The 27,478-nt window shown below is 45.2% G+C and overlaps 2 protein-coding genes and 4 non-coding genes across 6 annotated transcripts; all 6 read left to right on the top strand.

The window, feature by feature from the left end:
- The first annotated feature begins 12,467 nt into the window (after window positions 1-12,467).
- LOC119364309 lies at window positions 12,468-15,276 on the top strand. The gene is made up of 2 exons (XM_037629763.1): window positions 12,468-12,666; window positions 14,819-15,276. The coding sequence occupies exons 1-2, from the start codon at window positions 12,591-12,593 to the stop codon at window positions 15,031-15,033; spliced, it is 291 nt and encodes a 96-aa protein (XP_037485660.1). The 5' UTR covers window positions 12,468-12,590; the 3' UTR covers window positions 15,034-15,276.
- LOC119266330 lies at window positions 13,146-13,252 on the top strand. The gene has a single exon (XR_005131997.1). It is a non-coding gene; the product is annotated as a small nucleolar RNA snoR103 (small nucleolar RNA).
- On the top strand, window positions 13,911-14,016 carry LOC119266338. The gene has a single exon (XR_005132005.1). It is a non-coding gene; the product is annotated as a small nucleolar RNA snoR103 (small nucleolar RNA).
- Window positions 14,089-14,193, top strand: LOC119266335. Its single transcript, XR_005132002.1, has one exon. It is a non-coding gene; the product is annotated as a small nucleolar RNA snoR103 (small nucleolar RNA).
- On the top strand, window positions 14,261-14,365 carry LOC119266334. The gene has a single exon (XR_005132001.1). It is a non-coding gene; the product is annotated as a small nucleolar RNA snoR103 (small nucleolar RNA).
- Window positions 15,277-15,796: 520 nt separating the features above from the next.
- LOC119364308 (protein disulfide isomerase-like 5-2) lies at window positions 15,797-18,810 on the top strand. The gene is made up of 5 exons (XM_037629762.1): window positions 15,797-16,105; window positions 16,848-16,951; window positions 17,038-17,408; window positions 17,573-17,880; window positions 18,196-18,810. The coding sequence occupies exons 1-5, from the start codon at window positions 15,884-15,886 to the stop codon at window positions 18,439-18,441; spliced, it is 1,251 nt and encodes a 416-aa protein (XP_037485659.1). The 5' UTR covers window positions 15,797-15,883; the 3' UTR covers window positions 18,442-18,810.
- The last annotated feature ends 8,668 nt before the right edge of the window (window positions 18,811-27,478 follow it).

Genomic DNA, 27,478 nt, shown 5'->3' with positions numbered 1-27,478 from the left:
AAAAAAATTACTTGCGTCTCATGCCTAAAAAGTTTTTCAATAAGAGAGGTGATTGGAAAGTTATGCATTGGAGAAGTGAGGGTCGACCTTGAACACTTGTGTTCATGCTCATGGAAACAATGTAAAAAAATTCATGGAAGCTTCTCTGAAAATAATTATCCCCTTGTGTATATCCATTGTATTATAAAAATAATGTGCCAAGCTTTGGTTTTAGGATGATTAGATTGCTTGTTTACTATGTGCAATACAAAAACAGAAACTTTTGCTGTAGTGCGTGAATTTATATTTTTTTATTGGAAAGTCAAATGGGTCTGAAACTTTTTGCACATTACTTCTGTACAAATTTTTTACATTGTCATATTTTTTTAGAATTTTTTGGAGTTACAGAAGTTTAGTAAACTTCCAGATTACTACATACTGTCTTGTTTTAAACAGATTCTATTTTCTATGTGTTGATCGCTTATTTTGATGAATCTATGGGTAGTATCGGTGGGTATGAACCATGGTGAAGTTGGAATACAGTAGATAAAGTGGTAATATGAAATTGAAATGAATTTGCAACAGTACCTAAAGGTACTGATTTGCTTTAGTATACTAACGGATCTCACAAAGATTTTGTTAAGTTTTTGTGGATGAAGTGTTCGAAGAACGAGGAGTTACCGATGTGAGAAGAATAAAGAGAGGCAAGAGTTCAAGCTTGGGGATGCCCAAGGCAACCCAAATAAATATACCAAGGATACTCAAGCATCTAAGCTTGGGGATGCCCCGGTTGGCATCCCATCTTTCTTCTTCAACAATTATCGGTATACCTCGATTTTTGTTTTTTCACATGATTTGTGTCCCTTGTGTTTTTCTTTTCATTTAAGAACCATACTAGTGTCAGATAGCCCTTCATTTATTTATAGAATACTTCATGTGCTTCACTTATATCTTTTGAGTATGACCTTATAGAATGCTCTTTGTGCTTCACTTAAATCTTTTGAGTATGGTTTTATAGAATGCTTCGTGTGCCTGACTTATATATTTTGAGCTTGGATATTGGTTAGTCTATATTAATTGTAGAATGCTCCATGAACTTCACTTATATCTTTTGGAGTATGATACTATCATCTAAAGCGGGTTTGGAAGAGTGTCAACTTTAGGAATTAGTGATCCCACTATTCCAAATGAGAAGAATTTTGCTTATGTGGAGAGTAGAAAAATTTCTATGCTTGTAGATCAAGAAAAGAAAGTTGTATGTGATGGTTATATTGTTGAATTCATTCATTATGCTACTGAAAATTATTATGAGGGAGGAATATATGCTTGTAGGAGTTGCAATAATATCAAGTTTCCTCTCTATGTGCTTAAAGTTTTGAAGTTATACTTGTTTTGCCTTCCTATGCTAGTTGATTCTTGTTCCTATAAATTATGTTCTCACAAAATCCCTAGGCATAGGAAGTGGGTTAGATTCAAACGTGCTAGTCATATTCTTCATGATGCTCTCTTTATGTTTCAATTCTTTTCTTTTATGTGAGCATCATTGAAATCATGCCTAGCTAAAAGGCATTAAAGAAAAGCGTTTTTTGGGAGACAACCCAATATTTACCCATACTATTTTTGTGTGTTTACATGATTAATCTATTTTAGTAATCATGTTTTATAGCTTTTGTTTCAATAAAGTGCTAAGTAAGACCTTTGGGAAGACCTGGGTGAAAGTTAATGTGATCTTGCTGTAAAAAACAGAAACTTTGCGCTCACGAGATTAGCTGCCATTTTTTTTACAGAAGAGTGCTTTTGAGTTGATTCTTTTTGCAGAAGATTAATAGACAAATTCCTCACGTCCAAAAATTTATTTCATAATTTTTGGATTAGCAGAAGTATGGTTTCTATTCAGATCATTACAGACTGTTCTGTTTGTGACAGATTCTGTTTTCATTGCATAGTTTGCTAGTTTTCTACTCCCTCCATCCCACAATATAAGAACATTTTTTATACTAGTGTAGTGTTAAAAATGCTATTATATTATGGGACGGAGGGAGTAGTTTCTATGGATTATATTTCTCAATATAAATTGTAGAAATTATATGGTACAGTAAACATTGTGTGAGAACAATTATGAACCTTGTCTTTGATAGTACCAAAGTGAATGGTTTACTCTTTATCATACTAACCTATCTCTCGAAGTTCCGTTAAGTTTTATGTGATTGAAGTTTTCAAGCTTTGGGTGAGATATCTATGTGAGGAGAATAAGGAGAGGAAAGACCCTAAGCTTGGGGATGCCCAAGGCACCCCAAGGTAATATTCAAGGAAGACTCAAGCGCCTAAGCTTGGGGATGCCCCGGAAGGCATCCCCTCTTTCATCTTCAAAACTATCGGTATACCTTACTCGGAGCTATATTTTTATTCATCACATGATATGTTTTTTGCTTGGAGCGTATTTTCAATTTTACTTGTTGTTTGAATAAAATTATTGGATCTGAAATCTTTAATGAAAAAGAATCCTCCCATGGCTAGTTAATTATTTGACTACTTAGTGTTCTTCACTTATATATTTTTGGAGTGGTTTGTTGTTTACTCACGTGCTTCACGTATATTCTATGAATAAATGGTTGAATGAATTGAATATCATAAATCTGAATTTATATATGTTTCATATGCTTATACCATGGGGAGTAATGACTTCACACAGAATAAGTATAGGTAGTAAACTTATTCGAAAGTTAGCAAACGCAGAATTGGTCACTTGAACAATTTATGAAAGAATATTGAAGGAAGAGAGATTTCACATATAAATATACTATCTTGGACATCTTTTGTAATTGTGAGCACTCAATAAAATATGACATGCTAAAAGGTTGAGGTTGCACAAGGAAGACATCATAATGGGTTATGTTTCCTTATATCCAAAATAATGTATATTGTCATGGATCATCCAACATGTTGAGCTTGCCTTTCCCCCTCATGCTAGACAATTTTTTTGCACCAAGTAGAGATACTACTTGTGCGTCCGAATATCCTTAAACCCGGTTTTGCCATGAGAGTCCACCATATCTACCTATGGATTGAGTAAGATCCTTCAAGTAAGTTGTCATTGTTGCATGCAATAAAAAAATTGCTCTCTAAATATGTATGATCTATTAGTGTGGAGAAAATAATCTTTATATGATCTTGTGATAGGGAAGCAATAAAAGCGAGGGACTGCATAATAAAGGTCCCTATCACAAGTGGCAATATAAAGTGACGTTCTTTCGCATTAAGATTTTGTGCATCCAACTACAAAAGCACATGACAACCTCTGCTTCCCTCTACGAAGGGACTATCTTTTATTCTTGTCTTATATCTTACACAAGAGTCATGGTGATCTTCACCTTTCCTTTTTACATTTTATCCTTTGGCAAGCACATTGTGTTGGAAAGATCCTGATATATATATATCCACTTGGATGTAGGTTTTCATAAATTATTATTGTTGACATTACCCTTGAGGTAAAAGGTTGGGAGGCAAAACTATAAGCCCCTATCTTTCTCTGTGTCTGATTAAAACCTTGAATCCATAAATATCACGTGAGTGTTAGCAATTGTGAAAGATTAAATGATAGTTGAATATGTGGGATTTGCTAAATCAAAGCCCTTACATAGACCCTTCCTGAAAATAAGATGAATTACAATTGTTTGATGACTGAGAACACAGTTTGTTAGTATTCAAGAAATTTTATGATTTATACTTTAACATGTGAATAGCTTGTTACTTGATCGTGAGAAGTTTTATGAGTTGAGCTACTATTATGATATATAATGATGCTAGAAAAAGTGATTGGAATTATCATTGATCAAACTTATGTACTTGCTAGCATTCACACTTCATAAATTATTTCTTTTATCATTTACCTACTCGAGGACGAGCAGGAATTAAACTTGGGGATGCTGATACGTCTCCAACGTATCTATAATTTATGAAGTATTCATGCCATGTTTACAATAGTTTTATATGATTTTAGTATGATTTGATTAGAATTAACCCGGACTAACGTTGTTTTAAGCAGAACTACCGTGGTGTTGTTTTTGTGCAGAAATAAAAGTTCTCGGAATGCGATGAAAATCAACGAAGAATTTTCCTGAAAAATATAAAAAATACTGGAACAAAAATCTACCGAAGGGGAGTCTCGTGGGCCCCACAAGGGTGGGGGCACACCCCCTATATCGTGGCCACCTCGGAGACCCTCCTGACTTGTTCTCGATGCCATCCTCTCCTATAAATACAAAAACCTCCAGAAAATAATCAAGATCGGAAGTTCCGCCGCCGCAAGCCTCTGTAGCCACGAGAAATCAATCTAGGCCCTCTCTGGCACCCTGTCGGAGGGGGCCATCGTCAACGGAGGCCATGGATGAGGATCCCGGAGGGGCCATCATCTCCATGAAGGCCAAGGGCCAGAGGGAGAACCTCTCCCCATCTAGGGGGGAGGCCATGGAGGAGGAAGCACAAGGAGGAGAACCTCTTCTCCTCTCTCTCGCTGGCGTCGGTGTGCCATCGGGAGGGGAATCATCACCACGGTGATCGTCTTCATCAACATCACCATCATCATCCCCATCCTCATCTCTTTTACGCGGTCCACTCTCCCGCACCTCGCTGTAATCCCTACTTGAACATGGTGCTTTATGTCACATATTATGATCCAATGATGTGTTGCCATCCTATGATGTTTTGAGTAGATATCCTTTGTCTTTGTGTTGATTGATGATCTAGATTGGGACGAGTTGTTTGTTTTATTTTGGTGTTGTCCTATTGTGCCCTCCGTGTCGCGCAAGCGTGAGGGATTTCCGTTGTAAGGTGTTGCAATACATTCATGATTCACTTATAGTGGGTTGTTTGAGTGACAGAAGAATAAACCCGAGTGAGGGGGTTGTGGCGTATGGGATAAAGGGGACTTGATGCTTTAATGTTGTGGTTGGGTTTTACCTTAATGATCTTTAGTAGTTGCAGATGCATGCTAGAGTTCCAATCATAAGTGCATATGATCCAAGAAGAGAAAGTATGTTAGCTTATGCCTCTCCCTCATATGAAATTGCAATGACGACTATCGGTCTTGTTAACAATTGCCTAGGACAATTCCGCATACTGATCCATCATTATTCCATACTTGCTATTTACAATATTTAGTAATATATTCTAACTTTATGATAACAACACCTACTTTTACATTTTAGCTCTCTGATATCATGCAAAGTTATCCTCTTCATACCCACAATGTAGTTTTATTTCTCTAGTTGGAAGCAAATGTTCAGTGTACGTAGAGTCGTATCAGTGGCAGATAGGACTTGAGAGAATATTGATCTTACCTTTAGCTCCTTATGGGTTCGACACTCCATACTTATCACTTCCATCATTGGGAATTGCTACGATGATTCCCTGCACTTGGGGATTATCACATGCTGAAAACTTTGTTGAGCCAGATGTGTCCATGATCACTATAATCCTAGTTGGAAGAGCATAGGAGGACCTGTGGGCATGGCACCCATACATGTTGGGAAATTTCTTTGTCATGTTAGCTTCTAAGTTGATTTTGGAACTCAAATGAGATATTGAACCAATCTCAAATTGAGGACCAGATAAGATATTTTGGAAGAAATTGTGGCAGCTCTTGGTACCCCCCGAAGTGTGGATTTTTTTGTGGCGTGTGATTAAGGTTTTTGTCCCTTCCATATCACCAAAGGCATATTGAGTAGATCAAGTTTTGTGAAGCTTGCAGATAAGATGAAACGACAATACATGCTTTTTTAGTGTACATGGGCTAAGTTGTTCTAGCCGGAGATAAGACTCACTACTTCTGTAAAACTTAGCCACCAGTCCTACACCCTGAAACTTGGTTGGTGGACACTGTCGAGGGGATCAAGGAGACAGAAGCTGACACGTGCATTTTTTTATGTGGTTGCTGCACGCTGGGAAATTTGGTCCAAAAGAAATGCAAGAACACATGAAGAGAGCTCCCGATCCATCAAGTGCCCGTCAAATGGGCTTTTTATGTGGCGAGTGACCTGGCTGAAACAGACAAACAAACAACTGGTTAGAGTTGTTAAAGATCCCGTGCAATGGAAACTCCTATTGTGTCTTTTTTCAAGATCAATGTTGGTGCCTCTTTTTATGAGGAAACTCACCATGGAGGCCTGGGTCAGAGGAGTTCGTGACCATTAGGACAAACTTATCTTGTGCATAGGGCCTTTGATACGATGATGGGTTCTCGACAATGGCCATGGAGGCATTTGTCATCCCAGGCGATGTCCAGCTTACGCCCGATCTGAGATATAGAAAGATGATAATTGAAACTGATGAGCAATTAGTGATAAACTGGTGGAACACTCGAAGTGCCGATTGCTCGGAGATTGGTACTATCTTGAACAAAATTCAAGAGCATTGCGGGAATTTTGAAGAATTTCGCTTTGTCTTTACGGTGAGGAAAGCTAATGAACTAGCACATCTTTGGGATAAACAGTGTAGTTCTAGGAGACATTGTCTTTGGATTAATTATATCCCAGATTTTTCTCGCGGATTGTGTGAGAAAGGAGTGTACTCCCACTATTTGATCAATAAAGCTCTTGGTTTCATCAAAAAAACAAAAAGCCAGACGAGATTTTTTTTGAAGGTAACTAGGGATTTTATTCAAGGATCATCAAGTCTGGAATACAAGAAATTTCTGGTAAGTTCCCTAGCCACACATGGCGGCCCACCGGCAGAGACGCAGCTCCTTTTGCTACCGAGTGGGCCTCATAATTATTCTGCCTACTTTCGAAACGAAAAATAACAGAAGTAAAAAGGTTATTGGAAAGATTGATTTCATGCAATATTGGCGCATAAACTGGTGAGGCTTCTCTGTTGATATTGGTAATCACCTCTAAACAATCTGATGCAATCTCCAAGTTCTACAGATTCAAGTCTCGTGCAAGGGCCAGGGCCTCACTGCACGCTTGCGCCTCTAAACTTGGCGGGTCAACCAAGCCATCAAAAACCACCGCTGATGCCCCTAGAAATTTACCTGATCTGTCCCGACACTTTACAACTGCTGCTCCTTTCTCCCCAAGAGTAGAGATGGCTTCGTCACAATTTATTTTTGCTGCTTCTTCTCCTGTTGGTGGCAACCAAACTCGCGGCTTCTGTACCGAGTGGCGGCCCGGCTGCAAACTTGGTGCCTTAGTTGTTGCGATGTTTAAATCCTCCAGAAACCTCTTAACGAAGTTCATGGTTGACAATGGACTTTGGAACTCATTCTCATGAATAGCTTTCCGGCGAGCCCACCAAATTTCCCACATCGTGACGAGAACCCTGGTAAGATCTTGGTGATTTGTAGTTTCAAAAAGCCAAAACATCCATAGCTTCGCATCCGCAATCTGGTTTGATATCACATGCTCAAGTAGCTCTTCATCACCCAAGGCCCATATGCACCTAGCCATCCGGCAGCTCAGTAGGGAGTGTCGCCAAGTATCGTCGTCTGCACCACAGATAGAGCATGATGCATTATCGGCCATCTTCCTGTCGTGCCTCACTGAACCTGTTGGGATCGAGGTATGCGCCAACCTCCACACAAAGACATGAATTTTGGAAGGGACTTTCACCTTCCATAGCTGAGTCCAAGATTTCTTATCCGCTGCAATGTTCGAGTGGCCCAGTCGGTGATCCAACCAGTCCTCCCTTTGGGCTTTGACCGCGGCGATCATTCTGTATGCTGAGCGCACGGAGAACAGACCTCTCTTGTCATAATGCCATGACCAGAAGCCATCTTGTGTCCGAGTACTGAGGGGTATACTTTGTATGACCTCAACATCAGGTGCAATGAAGTGTTCCATGAGGATTTGCTTGTTCCACACCCTAGTGATAGGATCAATTAGGTCTGAAACCAAGGCTGGTGGGTTGGTCGAGCGAGAACAAATTGGTGTAAGCTTATAGTCCCTCGGCAACCAATTATCACCCCATATACTAGTCTGCATATCGGATCCGATCCTCTTGATGAGTCCTTGCGCTAACACGTCCCTGCCCTCGAGGATAGAGCGCCAAACCTGGGACGGTGCAGCGCCTAGGGTGGCATCCAGCAAGTCACAGTTCGGATAATATCGAGCTTTCAGTACGCGGGCACTGAGCGTATCCGAGTCCATCAGCAATCTCCATGCTTGTCGTGCGAGTAGAGCAAGGTTGAAGAGCTCAACATCTCTAAAACCTAGGCCCCCCATGAACTTAGGTTTCGACATGGTCTGCCATGATACCCATGCAGTTTTCCTCTGGCCGTTCTTACTACCCCACCAAAATTTCTGAATTATGCCATGATGTGATCGCATAAGCCTCTGGGTAGTTTGAAACATGACATAGAGTAAGTAGGTATAGACTGAGCCACATACTTAATAAGCACTTCCTTCCCTCCTGCTGAAAGGCACTTCTCCATCCAACCTTGAACCTTGTTCCAAATTCTGTCCTTGAGGTATTTAAACGACCCCTCTTTCGCTCTACCCACATCCGTCGGCAGGCCCAAATATTTCTCCGATAGCGATTCATTATGGACAGCGAGGATATTCATAATGGAAGCACGAGAAGCATCAGATACCCCTTTACTAAAGTATATGGACGATTTGTCCATATTGTTCCTCTGTCCAGATGCATTGCAATATGTCCTTAATAGAGCGTCCACCCGTACCGCAGCTGTCTCATTAGCCTCAAAGAAAAGTAGACTGTCGTCGGCAAAGAGAAGATGGTTCATCGTAGGGGCGTTCTCTACCATGGAGATCCCCTGAATTCCTCCTTGGGCCTTTAACATGCACGATAGCCCTTCAGCTGCGAGTAAGAACAAATATGGCGAGATTGGGTCTCCTTGCCTCAAACCCCGCGATGGCTTGAAAGCATCCAAACTACCACCGTTGAATAAGACTGAAAATGAAACTGAAGTGACAAACCTCATGACTGTCTCGATGAACCGAGGGCTGAACCCCATCTTATTCATAACTGATCTTAGATAGGACCATTCCAAACGATCATATGCCTTCATCATATCCAGCTTGAGAGCATAGTATCTATTTCCTTTCACCTTCCTGGTCTTCATATAGTGTAAACATTCATAGGCTGTGATGAAATTGTCTGTAATGAGGCGTCCAGGGACGAAAGCCGACTGCTCTTCAGAAATGATATCGGGGAGAATGGTTTTCAAACTGTTAGCTAAGACCTTTGATGCGATCTTGTAGATCACGTTACAAAGGCTTATCGCTCGAAACTGTCCTAAAACTTTTGGACTGGCTATCTTGGGAATTAAAACAATGAACGTGTTATTTATCTCCTCCGGTGAATCTACTCCATCAAGCAATCTTATAATCATCCTTGTGACCTCATCTCCACACAAATCCCAATGTTTCTGAAAGAAATGCGCCGGGAAACCATCGGGCCCCGGCGCCTTTGTCGGGAACATCTGAAACAAGGCAACTTTTACCTCCTCATTGGTGTACCTCTCATTGAGTCTGCCATTCATATTGCCGTCCACCCTCGCTGGGATATGGGATAACACTTCTTCCATGCCTATAGTTCCTTCAGATGTATACAAATTGGAGTAAAACTCTGTTGCCATGTTCGATAGTTCCTCTGGGTCTGTGCATGTCGACCCATCTGCATGGTTTAATACTGAGATTCTGTTTTTAGCTCGGCGGGCATTCACTTTCCTCTGAAAAAACTGCGTATTTCTATCTCCCTCGGACAGCCATGTGATACGTGACCGTTGCCTCGCCATAACTTCCTCCCTATAAGCTAGCTCAACCATGCGGTCCTCAATCCTTCTTTCCTCCTCGCTCGGTCCTGTACTCAACGGATCATCACGTAGCGCAGCAAGTTGACTGCGTAGCAAGCGCAACTCCTGACGAACCGAGCCAAAGGTGCCTCCCCCACCTCGACAATGAGTTTGAAACATCATGTAGTTTGTTAGCCAACTCCGAAACTGAAGAGGCCGGGCCATTGTCATTCCAGGCTGACTCGACTACCCCTCTGAACCGTCCATCGGTTTCCCATGCACACTCGTACCGAAAAGGCGTCTTCGCAATACGTAAATTTCCCGCTTCCAAATCGTTCATTAGCAAAATTGGGCTGTGGTCGCTCTTAGCTGCTGTTAAGTGCTCAACAGTTGCAAAGGGGAAAACATTCGACCAACTTGGCGAGGCCAAAGCCCGATCTAGCCGAACCCTGCAGTACTGACCTCCTGCTACTCGCTTCTCAAAAGTCCAGTCTATCCCCCTGTACCCAATATCAGCTAGACCGCACAGATCCACTGCCTCTCTAAACCCAACCATCTGAGCACTATCTCTTGGATTAGGACCCATTTGCTCCTCCTGTCTAAGTATCTCGTTGAAATCCCCTATGCACAGCCATGACAAGGTACTTTCTCTCAATCTCTTCATCGTGTCCCATGTTTTGTATCTTAAACTTCTGTTGGCCTCTCCATAGAAGCAAGTAAGGCGCCATTGAACACTGCCTGGCTCCATTACCCACGAGTCAATATGATACTGAGAAAAATTCTTTATTACCAGATTAACATCAGACTTCCAAAAAATACATAATCCTCCACTCCGTCCACTACTAGCTACTGCAAAACTACTCTGAAAACCTAACGAAGCCGCCAAACCTTCCACTCGATTGTTTGCTAATTGAGTCTCCACAATGCATAGAACCGACGGCGCACTAGCCCCCACGAGAACGCGGAGCTCATGAACTGTCGCAGGATCGCCAATCCCACGACAGTTCCAACATAAGGTCCTCATCAGGCCCGGCGGCCCTCCTCGAGGGAGGCCGCCTCAGTAGATAAATCCATGTTCTCCCCCTCCTCACCTTGCTGCCTCCTCCTCTTTACTACTGGATTCTTCTCTGGTGTAGAAACCGGGACATTATTGCTTGAATTTGGGCTCGCTCCTTCCAGCATCATAACCGTGCCAGCAACTCTACCAGCGAGATTTGATATCGGCTGCCCCCTTATAGTGAGAGATCCATCGGCATTAACCAGCCGCTTACGAGCTCCTCTTTCCACCTCCAACTCCATATGTTGCGCCGGCTGTGAGCTATTTTCCTGTGATCCAATTCCACCTCTAGCCTCCGTCGTCCCTCTACCCCCTCTTCCCCCACGGTCTCCCTTGCCAGACTCTCTCCCTCGTCCTCTTCCAGTGCCATCTCCTCTCCCGTACCTCCAAAGGGCTGGCCCGAAGGGATCTCAGGCTCCCACAACAGCCATTCTCCCCATTCAAAGGATCTGGGATCATGCACTCCATCTCCACACTCGCCCGCTAGATGCCCCATCAAGCCACAAACGAAGCAAAAATCCGGAAGCTTTTCATAGTAGACACTGAACTTTTTGCGTTCTTTCAGAGTGATGTGTACAAAACGGACCAGCGGTGTGTCCACATTCACAAAAACACGAGCACGTAAAGTGCTTGCTGGGTTGATTCTTCCCTCATTTACAATCACCGTGAACGGAGGGTCACCCACCTTTGCTGCAACCCTTTCGGCCAGCTCTCTTCTCCGTGTTAAACCGTCCGGTAAGCCCTTCACACGAGCCCACAATGGGATCATGTTGAGACTATAGTCCTTCACATCTGAAAAACCATCATATTCCTCGATCACCACCGGAGCCCTTCTGAATAACCATGGTCCTCCCTCCATTATCTTCCTCCAATCCCCCAAGCAGTGACACTGGACAAGAAACAGGTTCGACCCCTTGATATTGAAAGTGACCCCTTGCGCCGCCGACCACGCATTGCGCATCTGAGACAAGAGCGCCGCATGACTGAACGGCTTTGTAGTATGAACGCGGAACAAGGCGAGCCAGCGTACATCCTTGATTAGATCATCTACTTCCTCTGAGAAATCCATGCCTTCTTCCTCCTTCCCATGCAGCTTCAACCCTGCAAACTGACCCTCAAGATCATGATCGTGAAAGTCGCCATACTCATCTTCCTCTCCATCCGGCAAATCCCCCTTCTGCGAGCCCTGCTCCTCTCCTTCCCTTCCCTTCGATGCATCCTCCTCCCTTCTCCCACGACCCCGCCTTCCTACCCCAGATCCGATCTCACCCTCCACCGTAAGCACCGCATCTACTGCCGCCAGAACTTCCTCCGTACCCCCCGTCTTCTGAGATGTTGGCTCCGCCATGCAATCACCTGCGCACGACGGGTAGAGGTAGAACTCGATGAGCACCAGAGAAGACCGGTGATCTACCGAGGTTTTACGTGGACTCTGGCTAGATCGCCAGAGGAACCGGTGGAACACTAGCGAAACCCTAGGGGAAAACCCTTGTTGCAGCGGGACCTCTGATCATGTTAAAAGCCAGACGAGATTGCCGCACCAAGTTAAAGAGTGTCGAGCATCATTTTTGCCTATTCAGCCCATCTAGGCCCATGCATGGATAGGACCGTTTCCAAACCAGGGTTCATCGCCCACCGTTCACAAGCCTGGAGGCCCAGCCAGAGTCACTGGCCACCCCACGCTCCTCGCAAGGGCACAACCCTCGAAAGCCGAGTCGCAGCAGATCGGTTAAATCACCCCCAAAACGCACCCACCACCACAACTCCGGCGGCGGCGACCAGACGAACACGAGCACCAAGGCGATGGCGACTGCTCTCAACCGCGGCCTCCGCTCCGGGATCCGCCTCCTCGCCACCGGCGCCGAGGCCTCCAAGCCAGGCAAGGACCCCCCCCCCCTCCCCTCCCTCCTCTATGATCCGGTTGGGGTTTGAATGATGCGATTCGCGTCTCCGGCTGTTTACTTCTGCCCATCTCGATTGATGTTTATCTGCGCAGCGGTAGATCTGTTTGACCCGTGGAAATTACTCGGAATCTGTAACCGTAGTACCAGGCTGTTTTGGAATCGTTAATATAATTTGGGGAAATGGTTCGTCATAGGCTAAAATGGCCCCTCAGATGTGGATATGGCTGTGGTTTTCGATTGAATTGTTTATTATATAATCAGTTTTTTACATTGTCCTTCTTTGATGGATGGATCCAGCGACTAGCCTTGTCAGGAATGAATATGGGTGGGGAGTACTAGATCGACTGAAACACAATTTGTCTAGCATTTTATCATTCATGTACTGACGAGCTACACCGATAACTTAGACTGATAGTGTAACAAAATTTGATTGTAATGTCTGATTCTTGGCAAGCTGCATGAGTTGCGTTTTGCTGTAAATATGGACAAAGAGTGATGTTGATGAAATTTAGGTGAGCATTATGTGAGTTGTAGGTGCTCATAAAGGATCATCATACATGTGTTCTTAGAGACAAGAACCAGATAAAGCATGTTTCTGAACTACCAGCTTATCATTTTTCTAATGGGCAACTTTGAATTGCTTGTTGGTTCATCTCTATGCATGAAAAACAGGAAATATACTAATTTTTTGATACTTTTCTTTCGGTGAGGAAAATATTATGCATATCTTATGGTATTTAATCCCATTTCCTGCCTGGTTACAGTCTCCTAATTATGTGTTTGCCGCATGAGTTGCAATTATCTTTTGTTCCTAATAAATTAAATAATAAAATGTGTATTTTCTTACGGCATTGTAACAACTTCTGATCATAATTTGTAGTGTTTAATTCTTGGCAAGCCACGTGGGTTGTGTCTTGCTGTAGAAAGCGAAAAAGACTAAAATTTATGAAATGCACATGAGAATTACGGGAGTGGCAGGTGCTCCTGAAAGAACATTAAACATGCATTCTAGGAGACTAAAAAGAATATTGTGTAATATGTTTCTTAACTACCAGCTTTAACCAAATCACTTTCAAGCTTACTGGCAACCTTGTACTGCTAGTCTGCTCATCTATAAGCTGAAACTAGATCTAGCCCGCAAAGAGGTTAATGCCAACATATTACTCTTGTTATGACACTGTAGCCCTTTCTGCTCGTCTGTATTCTAATACTTGGTAGGCTGTTTGATTTGCGCTTAGTGTTAACATGGACAAATAATATGGTTGATGGAATTTAGGTGATCATCATGCGAGCCATGGATGCTCATACATGACCATCACACATACACTTGGGAGACTAGTAGTGTGACATGGTACTCTTAACCCTTTTTGCTCGTCCATGTCCTAATTCTTGGTAGGCTGCATGAGTTGCTTTCTACTGTAAATATGGACAAATAATAAGATTGATGGAATTTAGGTGAGCATCATGTGTCATAGATGCTCATAAAGAACCAGCACACATACACTTTGAGACTAGTAGTATGACATTATATTGTAACCCTTTTTGCTCCATGTCCTAATTCTTGGTAGGCTGTGTGAGTTGCTTTCTGCTGTAAATATGGACATATAATAAGGTTGATGGAATTTAGGTGAGCATCATGTGACATAGATGCTCATAAAGACCCATCACACATACACTTGGAGAGTAGTAGTAGGATTCTGGCATATCATCAAGATTCACCAGGCTTTTGGTGCTCTTGGTTTCTGTTTGTTGTCGTGTGCTTTACATAGCCTCTTATTTGTGTGTTTTAGAAATAATTATTGATTTGTTTTGGACTTCTATTGCTGTTATTATTCCTTCTGTACTTTAAATGACAACGCTGGACAGGACTTTTGTCAGAACTTACTGATTATGCTCGAAAATATCAGTAAGGATACTAACGCAGAATTCTTGGCATAAGGCCATGGACTCATGGATCATTATAAACACTCATAGAGGTGACTGCAGCAATGTAGTATGAGAATGTAAAGAAGTGAAGTTTGCTGTGGTAGTTTGTCAGCCGTGGGGATTGAATGAGCTGTCAACTCTTTTCTACATCTCTAAATTCGCTTCTGCTTGCTGATTACTTGCTCTTTGTGTGTGCATCAGCTTCACGTGGATTCCATGCTACCGGTGTGAAGAGGATGTCAGGGCATGGCCATGATGAGCCATACTACCTCCACGCCAAGCACATGTACAACTTGCACAGGATGAAGCATCAGAAGCTGACTGCATGGACTTCGGTGCTGGGAGCTGTAAGCATTGGTGTCGGTGTCCCGGTCTTCGCGGTCGTCTTCCAGCAAAAGAAGACCTCCTCGGGCTGAGCTTACATGCCCCCTCCCTGGGCCTACTTGTTGGATCTATTTTGAATTTAGCATTTTGTGAAGCCAAAGCTGTCACTTCACCTTACTCTTGTTGTTTCGTGTTACTCCATTTGCTGTTAGCAGATGATCTGAATCTTAAGCTCGTTTCTTTACGGCACTGCTTTCTGTTAATAATACAAGTGGCTTGAACTTTCCAGGCTGTGGAGAAACCCTGCAGTGTGATCCAATTGTTGTTTGCGTTCCTCTTGGCACCTGTTGAGGCCTCTTTTGCACTTTGCATCCGTCTATATGCTGTCAGATAATGATTGTGTAGTTTGTTATTATCTGGCGAAAATTGCTCAGATCATGTCTGATGGATTATAGCCCGAAATTGCGAAGTGTAAATCTGTAAGATGGCGAAAGAGGCAGATTCAAACTGTTTAATGTTCGTGTGCTTGTGTGGTGGTATAACTAAGCTTATACTTTGGCTTGGTACTTATTCGCCGACGTCCTACTGGTGATGAATTTTTAATCTTGTTTTTGAGCATGAGTATTTATAATCCAACTGGTGAGCGAGGTAAATCATGAGAGCTTTGGTAGATGTTTCATTTGGCTTTGCAGCGTACTACGGGGCCTAGTAAACAAATTGCTCCTACCCATTTCGAGATCAGGAAGGGAAAAAAAAACTTAGGCCGACATGGCTCATCAAATGCGAATTTGCGTCCCTCTTTTTCAGAAGAAGAAGGGGCATAAATGAACTTTTCCCCAATAAACCCCTTCTTCCATCAAGACAGACAGACAGTTCCTTGGGCACCAGAACCACCCCTTCCCGTTCAGACGCGGCGGAAGATCGAATCGGCCGCGCACGGCCATGGCTCCTCCTCCGCCGCCGCCGCTTCCTCTCCTCCTCCTCCTCCTCCCGCTCCTGCTCGCGCCCTTCTCCGCTACCGCCGCCGCCGAGGAGTTTCCGCGCGACGGGAAGGTGATAGACCTGGACGACAGCAACTTCGAGGCGGCCCTGAGCTCCATCGATTTCCTCTTCGTCGACTTCTACGCGCCATGGTGCGGCCACTGCAAGCGCCTCGCTCCCGAGGTACTGCTGCTACTCGGCCTCACACCCTGTTACTTGCTACTGCTATCACTAGTCCCGAGAGATGTGTCGCGAATTCAGTTCTTTCGACTGTCCATGGTGCGAATTGAGATGCAGCTGCGGATCTCGCCAATTGCGCGAGTTCTATGGAATTAGGTTAATCGAGCGTTTCGGATCGCAAGTCATTACCGGGATCTCTTGGAACTCTAGCAGGTTAGCGCGAGGATAGGGGGAGAGCGTACAAAATGAAATTTTATTTTAGAATTCGTATGAGGCGACCTAAATGTTAAGTGGACCATGAAATGTCACGCGCCATCACCTCAATTAAGGTAGATTACTATGTCGAAGAACAGAAATTATTGAGCTGCACACAAGTCTTCTTGATCTTTTCAGCCTACCATAGACTGGTATAGGGTATGTTTGGTTCATGACATATCGATTCCTTGACCCTTTGTTGGACAAAGTTTGGCAAGATTTGTAAAGAGAATGTGTGGAGAGCTGGCAAGATTCCATTGGCATCCCAACCAATTAAGATTCAAAGAAACACAGGCTGCCAACATTTTGGTACGATAAAGGTTGGCACCAACCAAACAGACCCAGACCCATAAGTGTATCAAGATGTTTCCTTCTTGACCTTAACTAGATCCTCAAATTTTACATTTGCTTATTTGAACTGTTATAAAAGGAGGGAACTTTGGAGTATCTGTCTTGTAGGACTTAAGACTGAGAAAATAAACTGTTGCAGTTAGATGAAGCTGCACCAGTGTTGGCGGGATTGAGTGAGCCCATCATGGTTGCCAAAGTAAATGCCGACAAGTACAGGAAGCTTGGATCAAAATATGGAGTGGAGTAAGTGTTCCGCCCATAACTAGTCTGGGTTTAGAGATTTGTACATGCTATCATTATGATGTTCTTTATTTTTCTTCTGAGTGCAGTGGGTTCCCTACTCTAATGCTCTTTATACATGGGGTCCCTATTGAATACACTGGTTCAAGGAAAGCTGACTTGCTTGTCCGCAATCTTAAGAAGTTTGTTGCGCCTGATGTTTCTACTCTCGAGTCGGATTCTGCAATCAAGAGCTTTGTTGAGAATGCCGGCACAAGCTTTCCGATGTTCATCGGTTTTGGGGTTAATGAGTCATTGATTGCTGAATATGGAGGAAAATACAAGAAAAGAGCATGGTTTGCCGTCGCAAAAGATTTTTCTGAGGACTGGATGGCGACATATGATTTTAATAAGATCCCAGCATTGGTTGCAGTTCATCCAAAGTATAATGAACAAAGTGTGTTCTATGGCCCATTTGAAGGTAATTGTTAGGAAACATTATTTTATTCCCTCCTTATGTCTATTATTCACAGTTTCTAGTTTCTTGAATCTGAGTGGTAATTTGACTAACATGTAGAAACTTTTTAATATCTTATCGTCCCACGTTTATGAGGCTAGTAAATGACGGTCTTGTTGTGTACACAGGACGCTTCTTGGAAGATTTTGTAAGGCAATCGCTGCTGCCTTTGACTGTCCCCATCAACACCGAGACACTGAAATTGCTGGATGATGATGACAGAAAAGTTGTCCTCGCAATTTTGGAGGATGACTCAGATGTAAATTCTACGCAGCTGGTAAAAATTTTGAGGTCTGCTGCTCATGCGAACCGTGATTTGGTGTTTGGATATGTTGGAGTCAAACAATGGGAGGAGTTTGTGGAGACTTTTGATGTTTCCAAGAGCTCACAATTGCCAAAGCTGCTAGTGTGGGACAGAAATGAAGAGTATGAACTAGTAAGTCTAACACTTACCTCGGTAATCTATTCTTGTTCCAGCTACCAGCATCCTAATGAAACCACCTTTAGTGTATCACTGTTCATCGGCGTGCTTATATTGGTTATATCGTATTCGGTAGAAGCGATATGTTTAGTCCTTTCATATTTATATGGTATTTTAGAAGTTTGAAAATTAGATATAGAGGTATGGTTAAAAATATTGAAAAGAAATACGGAAGCGTGTTTTTTTAACCTGCTATTTCTGCTTAGCTTGTCAGCATCCATTTTATAGTTTGTCATGTCGTGTAACTGACTGAAAATGCTTCTTGCGAAGGTGGAGGGTTCAGAAAAGTTAGAAGAAGGCGACCAAGCATCCCAATTAAGCCAATTCCTTGAGGGATATAGAGCAGGGAGAACAATAAAGAAGAAAGTCAGTGGCCCTTCCTTCATGGGTTTCATGCACTCTCTTGTCAGCATGAACTCGTTATACATTCTCATGTTTGTTGTTGCTCTTCTCGGTGTCATGATTTACTTTACTGGCCAAGATGATACTCAGCCAAGACGGGTTCATGACGAGTGATAGCTTCTTGCATGAAAAGAAGGTCATCAACCAGGAGTTCTATCTCGGAGGTTGTATTGCCACCTTTGAACTGTTGTTAGCCCTGAAGAGGTCAGGTTTTAGTGGTTGCTTGTGATATTCGCCGTTTCTCCGTCAGCAATCATCAGGTCCTGCATTTTCTCTGCCCCCGTTTCTGTTTGTTGGTTAGAGCTTAGCAACTAGCCACCATGTAAAGCTAGAAACACTTCCTAATTTTGCCACTTGTGTGGAGTTTTTATTTATTCTATTGCGAGGGTTATATGGTGTATCATACTCTGCCGAACTTTTGTACAACTGAACTGATACAAGTATTAATAATGTGCGAATTGTGATCCGCTCTGTTCTTCATTTTGTCACTAAAACGGGCCCTTCTGTCCAGATTTTTGTTTGTTTGTTTTGTCAACTCTTCAGCAATGCGAAGATGGTTTAGTTCAACACTAGAGTTTCCGGCTGGATATGTATTGCAAGATCAGTCATCAATGAATAGATATGTACTCCCTCCGTAAACGAATATAAGAGTGATCTAAACGCTCTTATATTTGCTCTTATATTTCTTTACGGAGGAAGTATTAAACATCCATGTACTTGTTTCATGACGATGCAGAATAAGGACCCATGCTTCTGTTGAATGGAATGGGCAATTGCCTTTAATTTTATTGGCTGAGTAAAAAATACTTAATTTTTTTTCCTTGGCTGAGATATGCAGCCAAGGCTGAATGCATTTTTTTTTTGCCTTAACATGTACTCTGTTTTCCTTTTTTTGCCTTAACATGTACTCCCTCCGTCTCAAAATTCCTGTCTTAGATTTGTCTAGGTATCTAGACAAATCTAAGACAAGAATTTTGGGACGGATGTATCTAACACTAAACGTAACTAGATACATCCGTATTTAGACCAATTTAAGACAAGAATTTTGGGACGGAGGGAGTAGTACTGTACCTGTCCGGTCCTGTCTGTAAGCTTGTTGTTTTGTGCGGTAACCACGTCTAAGCCCAGGCTCGCTCTGTGGGGCTATGCCCGTTACTTGAGTTATTTACCCAAAACCATCATGCTTGAGGCCAGAGTAACAACTTGATAGTTGATACCATATTTGAGCCATGACACAAGAAACCACCAACTCTGTGCCTAGCCGATAACGCAGAGCATTGATTGTTCAGTTAGCTCGCGAAAACAGCGAAACCGACAGGTAGGCCCCACTTGTCGGGCTGACACGTCAATGGCTAGATGGTCATCTTCCCCACAACCATTTTTCAACGAGGCATTTCATCGAACAGCTTATGGGCACGAATCCTTTTCCTCTCGGTGGAGAAAGTGAGCAGCGGCAGCTCGTCTGCCTCTCCATGGAGCGCCAGCGGGGTAGGCGTGGATGCCCTTAGCTCATCTCTCCGCCGCGCGCCGAGCTCGGCCGCGAGCGTGCCGCTCCATTGCCGGGGGTTGTCGTTGCACGCCATGAAGCCCCGTGTCAGCGGAGTTGGCACCGCCTAGCTCCCTGCTGACTGTGGCGGCCAGCATCAAGCACGCGCTCACTAGCCAACATGGCCGCGGCGGCCAGAGCATCACGCAGAGGTGCGCGGTGACCAGCGACCAACCAGTGCGGTGAGCGGCGCGGCGGCACAGTACATCGACGCGAAGGCCAGCAGCTTACGCGGCAGCGCGTGGCCGAGTTGCGGGAGCTGCTTGTTGCTGTACTAGGCGGCGGCTGTACGCGAAGACTGCACGGGACGCGCATGACCAGTGAGGCCAAGGCGACGGCGGCGCTAGACGCATCAGGCAAGCTCAGGGTGCACTCGTGTGATGGCGACGAGCGCGGCACCAACTACTCGTCGTACGGCCTCAAGACCGAAGCTCGGAGCGGCGGCGCTCCAAGGAGTGGATGCGGAGCTCATGCCATTCCAGATCGAGCAGGAACTCCACCAGCGCGTGCTGCCATCACTCCCCAGCAGCCGCTGCCGCTTCCGAATTGGATCCCTCTGCAGCTGGCTCCTCCACTTAGCTCCACCATCGCCGGACTTAAGCTCCAGCATATCGCCACACCCGCCCACAACTTACTTGATGAAATGCCAGGAAGAAATAGAGGAAGAAATAAATAGAAAAAACGAGTCATTGACAGGTAGGACCCATGTCCATCTCAGCAAACTTTACATGTAGGCTCGCCACGTCAGCCCGGCAGGTGGGGCCTATCTGTCGGTTTCGCTGTTTTCACGAGCTAACTAGACAATTAGTGCTCCGCGTTATTTGTTAGGCGCAGAAGACTCAAATATGGTATCAAGTTGTTACTCTAGCCCTAATTATGATGGTTCTGGGTAAATAACTCGTTACTTTTTTCCCTAAAAAAAACTATGCTCGTTACTTGGAAGGGAAATGTCCATGTGGCGTGGATTTTCTGACTTCCTACAGCCAAGTCATGGCTACAATATCCTAACTTAGCCTCGCTCAGCCGTTGGATAAAAATAAACAGGCCGTGCAAAAATGTGTAGAGTTTGTAGTATCACGTTCTTTTGTACCTACAACACTGGGAGTGTATCCCTTCTGTAACGCCTCATTTGGACTGTTCCTGTTTAATCCGATGGCTAAAATGCGAACAAAGTCAGACTTGCTCTTCGAAGTCAGATAAGTAGTCTACATCGCACTCTAAACGATATCATAGACTCGTCCCATAATAGAATAGCCTTTTTTACACTACATTGGCTAAAATACAAACAAAGTCAGACTTGCTCTTCGAAGTCAGATAAGTCTACAACGCACTCTGAACGATATCATAGACTCGTCCCATAATAGAATAGCCTTTTTTTACACTACACTGATGTAAAAAACGCTATTATGTTATGAGACGAAGGGAGTAGTTTCTACCGTATTAGTGGTACCGACACATACACAACTGGCAAATCTTAAAATGCCGCTGCCTGATATATTTTTTTGAAACGTGGGGCAAAAGATATGCTCCTTTTCATTAATTAAGAGAGGAGGAAGTCTCACAAGGTTATATGAAGAGAGAAAATAAAAGACCCCCCAACAGAGAGTGCACATCACGAAAACACTACTCTTCCGGCATAACGTGCCTCAAGCATTTCGCACCCGCGGTTGCCTAAAGTCTCACCACTCTCTAGATGATGCGAAGAAGGATGATTGGGGGTGCGGAGTTGCTTCCAAAGACCCTTGCGTTCGTCTTGCATACTAGCATATTGAGGGAAGGCATCGCCCTTCTTCCATGGATTCTCTGGATGAAGACCATATTGAACCCCACCAATATTTGATGCTCCTGTAGTTTGCCCAAACCGAGACATCCAAGCTGACACCAAGCCCCCCTAGTCACAGCGTGTAGCCACAGTTGAAGAAAAGGTGCTCGACTCTACAACCTGAAATTTGTGTTGTGCGGAATGGGCTTTTGGATTCATCATCGAGATCATTTTCGGTCTGAATCAGCCGTGCGCGGTCGAGGATGCCTCAACCCACCTGAAGCAACATCCACTGGTCCAGTGAGTTCTCTCGCATGCATCCTCTGCAGCAGCAGCAACAGCAGGGTGGTTCGATCGCTGATGGGCTGCGATCGATCTCAGATCGGAACTGACGTGACCACTTGTCGACCGGCCGGGCTCGTCCTAAGAGCAATTTTAATGGGGCGACCCATTTGTCCGCGGCCATTCGTTTGGGTCAGCGCGGATAGAAAAAACGGCCCAACGCACCGACCCAAATGGACACACGTCCGTTTTTCGTCCGCGGGCGACCCATTCCCGGCCCATTTTTGAGCCTGATTTGCGTCGGCGCGGACAAGTGACGGACGCGCATGCGGTCGCCTACTCCTGTCCCCGGGCCCGCTGGTCTGTGGCACATTGGCCTCCCTCCCCCCGGCCAACAAGCAACCCCCCCCCCCGTCTCCTCTGTCACCGAGGCCGCCGCCCATTTTGCGGCGACTCTTCCAACTGCCGTCGCCTCCACATGCGCCCAACAACGCCGCCCCTGTCCCCAGTCGCCGGCCGCCGCCGGGAGCAAACTAGTTCCCGCCGCCGCTTCCCCCACCGCACAGCTGCCCGCGACCAAGAAGACGCCTCGCCGACCCCGCCACATACGACCGGCACGCTCGTCGGACGCCGTCACACTCATCGGATGCCGGCCGTGCAGCTAGCTGGTCTGTGGGCGCCGCGTCTCCCCTCGCCGGCCGTCTCCTTCTTCGACGCCCGCAACTTGTTCGACAGTTTGCCAAGGTACCAAAATGGACTCCGCTGACGAGTTCTTTTTCCACAATTTCATTTGCGACTCCGACGATTCGTCGTCCGATGATGAGGAGGAGATATTGGCTGCCGTGTTGGTCCATCGCCACCTCAACAACCAGCGTCCGTTGTTCCGTGGCTCCATTCCGGGCCACCTTCCGGCGTTGAATCGTAACCGAGAGAGCGGGCATTTTCTTCTCTGGAAGGACTACTTTGATACAACAAACCTGTTGTTCAAACATCACAAATTCCGCCGCCGGTTCCATATGAGTAGTCATGTTTTCAACCGTATTAGAGAGGGAGTGGTCGGCTATGATGACTACTTCGAGTGCAAAGAGGATGATGTCGGCAAGATTGGTTTCTCCTCTTATCAGAAATGCACTGCCGCCATCCGAATGCTTGCATACGGAGTGCCGGTGATCTCATTGACGAGTACCTCCGTATGAGCGAGTCTACATGCCTAGAGTCCCTGTATAAGTTCTGCAAGGCTGTGATTGCTGTGTTTGGCCCTGAGTATTTGAGAGAGCCGACAGCTGCAGATACAGCCCGTTTGTTGGCGATGAATGCTAGCAGGGGCTTCCCGGGGATGCTTGGCAGCATAGACTGCATGAACTGGGAGTGGAAGAACTGCCCTTCTGCTTGGCAAGGGCAGTATAAGGGACATGTTAGGGCTTGCACTGTCATACTAGAGGCCGTGGCGTCTCAAGATCTCTGGATCTGGCACTCTTTTTTTGGCATGGCCGGATCACACAATGATATCAACGTGCTTCAGCGCTCGCCGGTGTTTGCTAGGCTTGCCGAAGGCAACAGCCCACCGGTGAACTTTACTGTCAACGGCCACAACTACGACAAAGGGTACTATTTGGGTGACAGTATCTATCCTTAGTGGATCACTATTGTAAAGACAATAACCGACCCTGTTGGAGAGAAAAGGAAAAGATTTGCCCAAGAGCAAGAGAGTGCTAGAAAGGATGTCGAGCGTGCCTTTGGTGTTTTGCAATCTCAATGGGGCATCGTTCGGTATCCTGCTAATACTTGGAGCACGCAGAAACTATGGGAGGTGATGACTGCTTGTGTGATCATGCACAATATGATCGTAGAAGACGAGCGCCCGGAACGTCTGTACGATCAAGGCTTTCAGTTTCAGGGTGAGAATGTTGTGCCTGAGCATGGAGTAGCGGCAACACTTGAGCAGTTCACTCAATTTCATGAAGACATGCGTGATTGGAAAACTCACGTGCAACTGCAAAATGATTTGGTTGAGCATATGTGGGCTCATGTTGGCAACCAATAGATGTATCTACTTTTATTCGTTTGTAAAACTATGTGAAACATTTTTATTTTTATTTGGCCTGTAAACTATACTATTTATTTGGATGGACTATTTTGTTTGTTTAAAATTTGCATTTCACAACATGTTGAATGCAATGCAAAATTGGGCGGCCAGCCGGTCATGCCTGCATATATGGGTCAGCGCGTTGGGCGCGCTGCCGACCCATATAAAAAACAGGGCAGACGCCGGGCGGCCGACCCAAACGAACAAAAAAACGAATGAAATCATCGTCTGTTTGGGTCGGCCCGTTGAAGTTGCTCTAATGCGCCCATACATACACCCTGCAGACTAAAAGCGTCTCCGTCGATCCAAAGGCACAATGCAATGCACGTAGACTAGCCTACAAACAATGAATGAAGGGACGAAATACGGTCCGGAAAAGTGCATGCCCATGACCCGTCCGGGAAGGCACCGTGCGTACGGCTAGGATCTCCTCCGTTATTCCGAGCCTTAATTAGACTTCCACAACCACTGTCCTAGTGGTAGTAGGAAGAGGCCAATTGCGAGAGCCCCCGGGCCGAGAGGTGCCTTGCGCCGCAGGACGAGCACAGAGGATGGACTGGCAAATGGTGATCGAGCGCCATTGCCGGTGCATCGCGTTCTCTGTATGTGTACTTGCATGGCATCGAGGGCTAGCGCGCGGTGTACGTACTCTGCCAGTGCCATCGAATCTAAATCGTGATCGATCATCGATGGCATCGACCGCGTGCCGTGATCGGCGGTCGCTGTCCCGCGCCCGATGATCACCAGCTAGCGCGAACGCGCGCGGCGAACGGTTGCGACTTGCGTACAGCACGTATGAAGCCCAACAACCGCGCCGACCTCTCCTCGATCGAGAGCGACCAGATTCGATCGCCGATCCAAACGAATCATGAGCTCATTCTCCCGTTCCGTGCATGAGATCAACGTACGGTTCTCGTGGCCGTGCACGAGCCCATCCAGTCCAGTGAATTAACCTAGTATCTATCCAGGCAACCAAGTTAGTACTACTATGTTACTTTAACGCCTGTTCAACCCAGCGCAATGATGCATTCGTCCGACTAATCATGCAACGCTCCTGGAACCACGCACGTAACCGGACGGAGCCAAGTTTTCCTGAAAAGGAATTCCACGTTGAACAGGCAATGCAAGGCACGGATGGATCGCCGTCGTGCTCGTTCGGCGGCAGGGGCCCACCGCGACGGATGGGTTCCCGGACAAAGAGGCAACAAAAGGCGCTTGTGTCGCGGGTCAAAAAGCTGTCACAGTAGAAGCCAGCAGCGTACGTCCTTCCACGTAGCCGGACCGATCCCGATCGTGATCAGAGTCGGCGTCGGCATCTCGCCGCGCGCCAGGCTGGGCTGGGCAGGCGGCGGACGGACGGTGCACACACACAGGGACACGCTCTTCCCGTGGTCGCGGCTGGCTGGGGCCAAACGGTTGGAAGGATCCGGCCGGTGTCTCCCCCGCTCTGGGAAATCATCCTTTCCTTTCCTTCTCCTTCTCATGACGATCACGATTCACGATCACGAACATACTATAACAGCTACTAGTAGTATCTTGCTCTTTCTTCGCATGGGTCCAGGGAACCTCAAAAGGTAACGATTGTTAACACTATCATCGAGACAACCTCAAGAGCAAGGTAAGCGTCGCTTTCCTTCCGTAATTAGCTTAAGTACGTACAGCCAAAATATCAATCCTGTTCACCAAACGCGCATTTCATCCAACCAAAATCAGAGGCCGGCAGGCTGGCCAGCTGTGTCTCCTTGATCCGTAATTTGTGTGACACTGGATGTGGACCCACGAGGCAATGAGTATCACGTTGGAAAATGGCACTGAATGTGAATCCGGTGTGGCCATGAGTATAGATCACATTGTAACACACATTATTAATCTTTTATTTGAACGATCACACGCATTTTCAATTTAGTTGTTGGTCAAACATAAATTTTGAAATATGTGAGCATTTTACACGAGAAAAAACGGAGAGGGCACTAGATATGTTGTGGTTAGATCCAACCATTTCTTGCACCAGTGGTAGCTGTGTTTTGGACTCGACAGTTCCCTGCAAATGCAAATCCACAGGTCTCTGAATATGTGGCTCCATCTGTATCTTCCGCATTCAATTGCAGTGTATCATGGATAACAATTCTTCCCGCTTCTTGGAAATGATTTGTGTTTCTTTTTCAACAATGATTTATGAGTGACATGTTTCTTCTCTTCTTGCTGTGTGCCCCTCGTTTGCTCGGAGCCCACGCGATGTGACATGCACACAATTATTCAGTTGGATTATGCACGAGAATTAAGCAAGCAATAATATGTGATGTGTGTTGCACCCTGATCATGTATGTATTTGAGATCATGCATCAAACAACGTAGAGAAAGACACTAACACCTTTCTGGACGCAATTGTACCGTGCATTCGCTGTTGGTTGCTTACGGCAACGGGAAAGAAGAGTCCGACGTTGATTTTTTTGGGCGACTTGTATTTATCGATCCCTTATGCGCATTTGCTATCTTAAAGTTTAAGAATGTTTGACACGTGTAGAAAGAATAAAGAGGGAATTGGTAGAATTGTTGATTTATTGCTTCAATCTTGTGGACGATATTTATGAGCACATGACCATCTTGGAGTACAAGACAAGCTAGAACAAATCCTAATCTACCTATTTTTCCTAAACAATCACGATACTCAACATCCCCCCGCAATCACAATGATATCGACGCAAAACAATGAGACTGGAGAAGAATCCGAAGGTAAGCCGACGGACACCCCCCCTCCCACATTTGTAACAATCGATGCATCGCGGGAGTCATGGTTGGAGTGGGAACCGATGAGGTTGCTCCAGCAAGGCGGTTGCCCTTTGTGTTGATGTCGATGTAGCCGAGAGCGTAGGGTGATGTAACCTTGGTGGAGCTAGCCATCCGAGGGATGCCGTGGTCGATGTTGAGTCAGGGTGGCCGGTGTCGAGGTAGTCGTCGTGGAGCCGCGGAAGCAAGGATGCGCCGAGTTAGTCATGGGAACTCGAGGTGCGCCAGGTTGGTCATGGGCACTCAAAAGTGGTGCTCTGATACCATGTAGAACTGCGCGCACGCATGGCTCCCACAGGTCTAAACATGGATCAAAAGTGGGCTGCAGTTTAGTTGCATCAGTCAGGTCTTAAACTCAAGACCTCTTGGCCCCAATACCATGTAGAACGAATAGAGAGGGAATTGGTGAAATTGTTAATTTATTGCTTCAGCCTCGTGGGCGTACATATAGGAGTAAAAGACAACCTAGAGCAAATCCTAGTCTATCCTATGTTTCCTAAACAATCACGATACTCAACACCGTAGTCAGATAATAGAGAAATAACTACAGGAAGACTAAATGGCAGCACACTCTTTTTTAGGTTAAAGGAACTAAATTTGTTATACCACTTTGAGTACGTACTTCAAATTGTAAGGCGAAATGTTGACAAATAATTACTTTGTTACCATGTGGTCTATTTATTATTTA

Source organism: Triticum dicoccoides, chromosome 2B (assembly GCF_002162155.2).
Source record: "Triticum dicoccoides isolate Atlit2015 ecotype Zavitan chromosome 2B, WEW_v2.0, whole genome shotgun sequence".
NCBI lineage: Eukaryota > Viridiplantae > Streptophyta > Magnoliopsida > Poales > Poaceae > Triticum > Triticum dicoccoides.
Note: the sequence above shows the minus strand (reverse complement) of the source record. Positions and strands in the feature narration are given on the sequence as shown.